At 36.8% G+C, this 8,978-nt stretch overlaps 1 protein-coding gene across 1 annotated transcript in view; it reads right to left on the bottom strand.

Moving 5' to 3' along the window:
* Positions 1 to 5,083: 5,083 nt before the first annotated feature.
* Positions 5,084 to 8,978, bottom strand: part of LOC114365278 (tenascin-R-like) — a 95,105-nt gene continuing 91,210 nt past the window's right edge. Inside the window, exons 3-5 of the mRNA XM_028321793.1 lie at positions 7,643 to 7,775; positions 5,469 to 5,479; positions 5,084 to 5,220 (exon numbers count right to left, since the gene is read on the bottom strand). Of these exons, the coding sequence (XP_028177594.1) occupies positions 5,084 to 5,220; positions 5,469 to 5,479; positions 7,643 to 7,775 (281 nt within the window). The remainder of the gene's footprint in view (positions 5,221 to 5,468; positions 5,480 to 7,642; positions 7,776 to 8,978) is intronic.

Raw genomic sequence — 8,978 nt, 5'->3', positions numbered from 1 at the left:
CAGTCGTGTCATGTCTAGTTTTCTGTTCGATTGCACACTTTATTTGTATCCTCAAAAAGCTTAGAATGGACGATAATATCTTCCAACGAGTCTTCAACCACTTATCGACGCCTTAGAGTTTACCCACTTTTATATCCAGAACTGTTATATTCTGTAAGATTGACTGAAATGTATAAATATGAGAAAAAATGCATTCCTAAGGTTTTCACTCTAAGGTGACATTATGGAGATGAGTGTGATTGAAAAGTGTAGATTTATTACCATTTATCATCATCCGCCTATGGAGGTTCACTGTTAAACGTTACCCTCAACAAATTATACAAATCGCGTTCTCCAGCTTTTTGTAGTCGCTGGCAACTTTTATCGGTCATCAGTGCATCGAGCAAGTTGATGTGAGCTACGCTACGTTTGCCGAGAAAGGAGACTCCATTCTAGAACCCATTTACTCCACTTTTCGTCTGTTCTCCGACACATTAATACTAGTGACCGGCCCATTACTTAGGTACATGTTATTGGAATCACATAAATATAATAATAGAACGCCCCATTACAACGCAGATTCAAAGCTAAAAGCAATTCCGCAAACAAACATCATTCACAATAAAAATTATCGAACAACGAAAGCTGCGGTTCGCACGCATTGTATCATTCTTCGGGCTGTTTGCCCGTATTTCCGGAATTTCCGGAGTTCCGCTATTATGTGGATTTCTTTGTGGCAGACTGTACCTTTCAATTAAATTACCCGACCGTGCACGCTAGGCTGAAAAGCTGAAACGACTGGAAGTAGACGTTTGTATTTTGTGAAGTGCATCTAAAAATAGTGAGAGTTTTCTTATGAACACAATGGGCTAGTTTTTTAATTTTAATGATTGCTTACTGCAGCTATTTATTAACATTTAGGTACTTCCTCGTTTCGTTTCAGCCAAAAGACGTCTACTGCTAGATAAAGACCTCTCCCGAGGATTTCCACAATGACCGGTTCTGCGCTGCCCACACTCAGGTGCATCCTGAGACCTATATTATTCCTTACTTATTACGCAAATGACCATAATTCATGGTTCAAAGTATCTACATTACCTTAAGATTCATCTAAATAGTAAATATCCCAAACAAAACCTATTATCATCTACTCTATTATTGATACTTATTTGATACTAGCGGCCGCCCGCGACTTCGTACGCGTGGACCCCGTTTTACCCTTAGGGGTGAAGTTTTGAGTTTTTTAGGGTTTACCCGGAAATTATTCAAACTTTTCTCGCTGTAAAAACCATCCTTGGACTTCAACAAACATTTAAAAAAAAGAATTGGTAAAATTGATCCAGGCGTTGTTGAGTTATGCGCTTACCAACACATTTTGCTATTCATTTTTATATTATAGATATAGATATTGCATGTTCACAAATTACAAAAGGGCGTCCAGTTAAAATTCTCAATGAGTCAATTTCAAAGTTGCTCCATCATTAATGGGGTTTCGAAATTTAATACTAAGTTGGGTTCGATTCCCCGCGGTGACAAAGTTAAATCACGCCTCTAACGAGATTAAGTTGGCGTATACACTGTCTGTCTAGATGCTAGAGTACGGACTTGATTAATCAAGGTTTCCCAACCCATATATCTTATAGACTAGCTGTGCCCGCGACTTCGTCCGCGTGGAATAATGACTTTGGGTAGGCACTTTTAATAATTTAGTCTAATTATTTTACAAATAGCTTTTGCCCGCAACTTCGTCCGTGGAGAAGTCGAAAATGTTCTCATACGATTATTTTTAAATGTTTTAACGTTATTATCTAAATGTTTGAATACTTTTAAAATATAAAAATCAGGTTAAATAAACATGAAAATATTTTTTTCTTATATTTTATGAATATGCAGCAGATTTNCAGAGCAATTGCGCATTAGTAGGCACATAGGGAACACTGTCGCACACGGTCACGCACACTATCGTACACTATCGGGCGCTCTCGCTCGTTCGGCTTGCGCTCGGCTCAGGTCGGCAATAGTGACTATTGTTAATTTTATGTTTGTTGATTACATACCCCCTTACTAATAATGGTTGTATAGTGGCGGTATAGCTATACAATGTTTTGTCCTTATCTGTCAAATTCAAATGTCACAATGACAGATAAGGTCAAAAGATTGTAAGCTATACCACCGCTATACAACCATTATTAGTAAGACTAAGGGGGAAAGTGTGCTAATTAAAAAATGTTGACAGATACTTAATACTTTGGTTAATGTTGATTAATACCTATTGTTGTAATAAAAGCTCCTTTTTTCTACCTTTAATAGTTTTTCTTTAAATGTCCCCGTCTGAGTCCCCACACTTATGGCAACCCTACTCTAAGGTGACATTATGGAGATGTGTGTGATTAAAAAGTGTAGGTTTATTACCAGTCATCATCATCATTTTATCCTAATATGCCGGTCCACTATTAGACGTATGCCTCCCTCAAGAAACTCCCTACATCACGATCTCCATTTTTTTTCCAGTCGCTAATAGCTATCTTCTAATGGTGTAAAATCGGTGGTGCGAAATTGTCCTACAATACATTTCACCACTCGAGAATTCGTATTGTAGGACGTTTACTTTATTTTTCGTCGGTTCTCCGAAACACTGGCCGGTCCATTACTGATGTCATTAGAATAACATAAATATAATAACAGAACGCCCCATTATAACGCAGATTCAAAGCTAAAAGCAATTCCGCAAACAAACATCATTCACAATAAAAATTATCGAACAACGAAAGCTGCGGTTCGCACGCATTGTATCATTCTTCGGGCTGTTTGCCCGTATTTCCGGAATTTCCGGAGTTCCGCTATTATGTGGATTTCTTTGTGGCAGACTGTACCTTTCAATTAAATTACCCGACCGTACACGCTAGGCTGAAACGGCTGGTTTGTATTTTTGAAGTGCATCTAAAAATAGTGAGAGTTTTCTTATGAACACAATGGGCTAGTTTTTTAATTTTAATGATTGCTTACTGCAGCTATTTATTACCATTTACTTCCTCGTTTCGTTTCAGCCAAAAGACGTCCACTGCTGGACAAAGGCCTCCCACAAGGATTTCCACAACCAGTCTGTCTGCATCCAAGTGCCTACGACGTAATTGCATAGTTGCTTTCTGAAGTGACCTCAATTCATGACCACTAATACATTTACGTTAAGTAAGAATCATCTTTAAATAGTAAATCTCCCAAAAAGACCTATCATTTACTCTATTTTCGATACATTTGATATACATAATTATATGGCATGTTCATAAATTAATTACAAAAGGGCGTCCAGTTAAAATTCTCAATGAGTCAATTTCAAAGTTGCTCCACCATTAATGGGGTTTCGAAATTTAATACCAAGTTGGGTTCGATTCCCCGTGGTGACAAAGTTAAATCACGCCTCTAACGAGATTAAGTTGGCGTATACACTGTCTGTCTAGATGCTAGAGTACGGACTTTATTAATCAAGCTTTCCCAACCCATATATTTTATAGATGAAGTCATATAAAAATTTATTTGTAAAATGACTTAATTGACTAATACCCAACCAAGTTTGGGGTCAAACTTGATATTTGACACAAACGTCATAGTTTGTTAAGTGCTGAAAACATTTCACACTCCATCGTATCGTAGAGTTAACATTGAGACTGACTGATTAGTAAGGTCAACAACAAGAACATCCACTAATACTTAGTACGTTTAGTGTCATGGGTAAGGAACGCACTAAGAATTGCAATAAGGTTGATATAGTTCAAGGTAGAATACAGTTAAATAAAAAAGCAAACAGCTAAAATAGAATTCCCTTGGACCAAATTCATCTAAATGTATAAATAATTCACATTATGATAGTCAATAGCTTGACTAGAGGGCTACAACATAAATTGTATTACAAAAATTCAGCAACAAAGTAAAATAAACAGAAAATGTCTATTATCGTACTAATTTATAAATGCGAAAGTTTTGATGTCTTCATGTCAGGATGTCTGGATGTTTGTTAGGTACTCTTTCACGCAAAAACTACTGAACAGATTTCGATGGAACTTTACAGTATTATTGTTTACAACCCAGAATAACATATATTTTTTAAATTATAGTGATATAATATACCGGGTGAAGCCGCGGACAAAAGCTAGTACCTGCCTACATAGTTGCCAAATAATATTATTATTGCAACGTATCTTTATTAAGTATGCCTAAAATATGGGTCACTGTAATTAGCGCGGTTTGTACAACCGTTACTTAGTCGCTGGGTTTAGGCGACGACATAATGAAGCAAGTGATGGATGGCTGCCGATGGCGTATTGTGACAAGGATAGGTTAATACGTAGTAACACATAGTATGGTATGTGTTACAGCGTATGACGTCCAGCAATACTATGCCTTTTCTGTATTTTCGTACATCACGACGCGATGGCAAATCAAGCCTAATACCTGTGCTAATACCTACTAAGATCTATGAAATTGTAAGTACGATTTTATAACAAAAATGTAGAGTCTGATGTGCCGTCGACTTTACATTAAATTTTGTACAGGTAGCGTCAAATAGTTCGTGACACCCAAAGTAGCCAAAAAGTTCGCAACACGTCTTTGTTAAATTAGAATAAAGTTGTGTTGGACTTTTTGACCACTTCGGGTGACACAAACTATTTGAGACTGACTGAAGTAGATTATGATTTCCCAGCAGTCTTTAAGTGCTGAGCGAGTTTTAAGGACACGAATTCATTTTCTTGTACAAAGATATACAGGTTACTTAAACGGAAATGAAGAAACGCATTATATTTTTACATGTTGAGAGTTTTCCTTCATTGGTTAGATTTTTATCATCAGTCAAACTGTAGCACTGTAACTATGGAAGAGTTGCAGCGTTGGTATAGAGAGATAGTAGTCCCGAAATGTTGAATTTAGTTTTTTTAATGCAAGCCTTCATTTACGATGTTTATATACCATATTTACTGCATAAAACATTTATTATTGAGCAAAATCAGCTCAAGTAGTGATCCATACGTCATATTTATTTAGATGAATGTTGGTCAAAGAACTCGAGAAAGAAAAGCTAAGCTCATAGAGGCCACTCGCAACAGATCTCTTACCTCGCGTCCGAGGGCTTGTACGTGACGTCATACTTCTCCACCAGGTCCGCCGTGGTTGACCACGAGACCTTCACCGTGGTCGGGTTGAGGAATGTCACGGTTATATTCTCTGGCACACCGGGTCCCATTGAACCTGGAAAAGAAAACGGTTTTAAAGATCGAACTTGATGTTGGTTTTGTACGTGTTCCATACGCGAAGATGGGATAACATTCCAGCTATGCTGGAAAGGCCACGTTTTATAAACGTCAAATTTTTTTTTACTTATAATTACCTAGAATAAATACGTTACATTTTCCGATAAAGGTCTTACTATCTGACATAAGATTTGACCAAAATAATAGGCTTAAATAGGCCAGAAATGATAAACACATTTAACCAACTCTCTCCAATTCTTGAGACAGAATATAAGAATGAATGAATAGTCCTTAATTATCTTTATATCTGTGTCTGTTGGTTAATTTATATAAATTGGAAGGAAAATCCCTAACACCCTAACTAACCCACTTTAATAAGTTTCAGGTTTGCAATAGTAATTCCAACCGCAAAATCTAACTAAGGTCTTCTATAAAAGGTCCTGTAAGTAGGTACTCCTGTATGAAACTTTGTCTCACTCATCAAACGAAGTAAGTATTTGACAGGGTCAGCCGTTACAACAAGCATCTTATTAGTCTCTCGGACATCCCTAAGAAGGTGGGTATTACTTTGTGACATCAACTCCTACAACAAAATCTAAGGCCACGTTTAAAAAGTCATGTATGAGACTTTGTCATCAAACGAAGTGATGTCACAGGGTCAGCCGTTACTGGCGAGTGCCATAAAACCTTTATGTCCGCGTCTGACCGCAGGAATCGATACCATTAATTACTATTATAGGGGAGAGTTCGGTATATTGTACCGCCGGGTAAATTGTACCACCCTCATATTTCGTAAAGTATTTATTGAAAGTCTGTAATTGCAACACTCAGCGATACACAACTAAAATCAATTAATATCGGCCATGTGGTTTTTGCCGTGACAACAAACACGTGTGTTTTATTTTGAAAAGTATTTTTTCATTGNTAGATTAAGTCATATTAATTGAAAAATGACTTAATTGACAAGTTTGGGGTCAAACTTGATATTTGACACAAACGTCATAGTTTGTTAAGTGCTGAAAACATTTCACACTCCATCGCATCGTAGAGTTAACATTGAGACTGATTAGTAAGGTCAACAACAAGAACATCCACTCATACTTAGTACGTTTAGTTTCATGGGTAAGGAACGCACTAAAAATTGCAATAAGGTTGATATAGTTCAAGGTAGAACACAGTTAAATAAAAAGCAAACAGCCAAAATAGAGTTTCCTTAGACCAACATTCATCTAAACGTATAAAATAAATTGACATTATTTTGTCACATGTCCATTGTCCATAATAACTCCTATTATTTTTTAGATACAGCTTGACTAGAGGGTTACTCCATAAATTGTATTACAAAAATTCAGCAACAAACCTATACATTGTGTTAGGTAAATGGGTATATGAGCCGACACTAGCCCATGTTAACATGGGCATATAAATCAAATGGTATGGTGAAGTCAGAAAATTGATATCTTCATTTTAATTATTTTAATTTTCATATAAATCGGATTTTATAAAATTTATTTAAAAATTAAAAAAATTAAACGATGATATCCTGACTTCACCATAGCATTTATAAATGCCCATGTTAACATGGGATAGTGTCGGCTCATATACCTATTTACCTAACACCCTGTGTACCAAATAATATTATTGCAAAGTATCTTTATTAAGTCTGCCTAAAATATGGGTCACTGTAATTAGCGCGGTTTGTACAACCGTTACTTAGACGTTGGGTTTAGGCGACGACTTAATGAAGGGAGTGATGGATGACTGCCGATGATGGCGTATTGTGACAGGGATAGGTTGACACGTAGTAACACATAATATGGTATGTATTACAGCGTATTACGTCCAGCAATACTATGCCTTTTCTTTATACCCGTACCTACAATGACACCTGCTGCATGCCGTATGTAATAGAAAACGCTAAGTGAGCAATATTACGTAGCATAATGTAACCAGAATTACTTGATGTATATCGATTTTAATTTTTAGTTTCAACATTATGCGTAAGTAGACTGATTATAATGTATGTACCTATTATGTATTTTGCTAGTGATGTTATTTAAAGTATCGTTAAGCTTTTATTTCGCCTGAGACACAGGAAAATTTTCCTAGTTTAGGCACATGTATAATTTTATCTTTTATAACAATGTTTATTCTAGAGTTTAAACTGTCAAATAAGTTATTTTTTAAAGATTTTATTTACTTATTTAATTATTGTACAGTGCCCCTAGCGGTTATTTTTACGCACTCACAGCTATTACGTTTTTAATGTAAACTCATGGTAGAGTGTTAGGGTGCGCGCGTTTTTCTATTTTATTGGATGTATTCTTAAGGTACTTTTAAATATGAATGATGAATGTTGGTCTAACAACACTAGGGAGAGAAGCCAAGCTCATAGAGGCCACTCGCAACAGATCTCTTACCTCGCGTCCGAGGGCTTGTACGTGACGTCATACTTCTCCACGAGGTCCGCCGTGGTTGACCACGAGACCTTCACCGTGGTCGGGTTGAGGAATGTCACGGTTATATTCTCTGGCACACCGGGTCCCATTGAACCTGGAAAAGAACATTATTTTAAAGATCTAACTTGATGTTGGTTTTGTACGTGTTCCATACGCGAAGATGGGATAACATTCCAGCTATGCTGGAAAGATCACGTTTTATAAGCGTCAAATTTTTTTTTACTATAATAATTATAATAAATTGGTTATATTTTCCGATAAAGGTCTCACTGTCTGACATAACAAGATTTGACCAAAATAATAGGCTTAAATAGGCTAGATATGATAAACACATTTAACCAATTCTCTCCAAGTCTTGAGACAGAATATATGAATACTATGAATAGTCATTAGTTATCTTTATATCTGTCTGTTGGTTCGTCGCTTGCCTCTCTAACTGACGTATCTGATTTTTTTTTCGAAAATGAGTTATCTACACCATCTTAATCAATTTCGCAAGACTGATTTTTTCGCAAGACAAGATCTGTCAAATCGCCTGAAAATTTTCCAAAATGTCAGTTACGTCAGTTAGAGAGGCAAGCGACGGGTTAATTTATAATAATTGGAAGGAAAATCTACACCCTAACTATACTTTAATAAGTTTCAGGTTAACTAAGGTCTTCTATAAAAGGTCCTGTAAGTACTGCTGTATGAAACTTTGTCTCACTCATCAAACGAAGTATGTGACAGGGTCAGCCGTTACAACAAGCATCTTATTAGTCTCTCGGACATCCCTAAGAAGGTGGGTATTACTTTGTGACATCAACTCCTACAACAAAATCTAAGGCCACGTTTAAAACGTCATGTATGAGACTTTGTCATCAAACGAAGTGATGTCACAGGGTCAGCCGTTACTGGCGAGTGCCATAAAACCTTTATGTCCGCCTCTGACCGTAGCAATCGATACCATTAATTACTATTATACACTGTCATTATGCCACTACCTCACGCCCATGTGTCCGTTCCCATTTGGCACAAATATTATAGGCACAGAAAGCTCGGGTTTAAACCTAAAATAACTTACAAAAAGCACACTTTGCAAATTTATTTGACATCTCTCAATGCCAACATGCCAAGAACCTAGTTTTAGACTAACGCCCGTATTCACAAACAATGCTTGCTTAAGTGAAGCAGCAAATCGAACGCACAGCGTTGAATAGAGCTCTGTGATTAGTTCGTGTGTCACCCTGTGCGTCCAAGCGCACTGTGAGACCTCATAGTAATGTTTGTGAATACGGGCGTAAGAGCTTGTACAGAC

The sequence above is a fragment of the Ostrinia furnacalis genome, unplaced genomic scaffold, assembly GCF_004193835.3.
Source record: "Ostrinia furnacalis isolate ACB-3 unplaced genomic scaffold, ASM419383v2 OfSCF7580, whole genome shotgun sequence".
NCBI lineage: Eukaryota > Metazoa > Arthropoda > Insecta > Lepidoptera > Crambidae > Ostrinia > Ostrinia furnacalis.
This window is presented reverse-complemented; position numbering and strand designations above follow the sequence as displayed.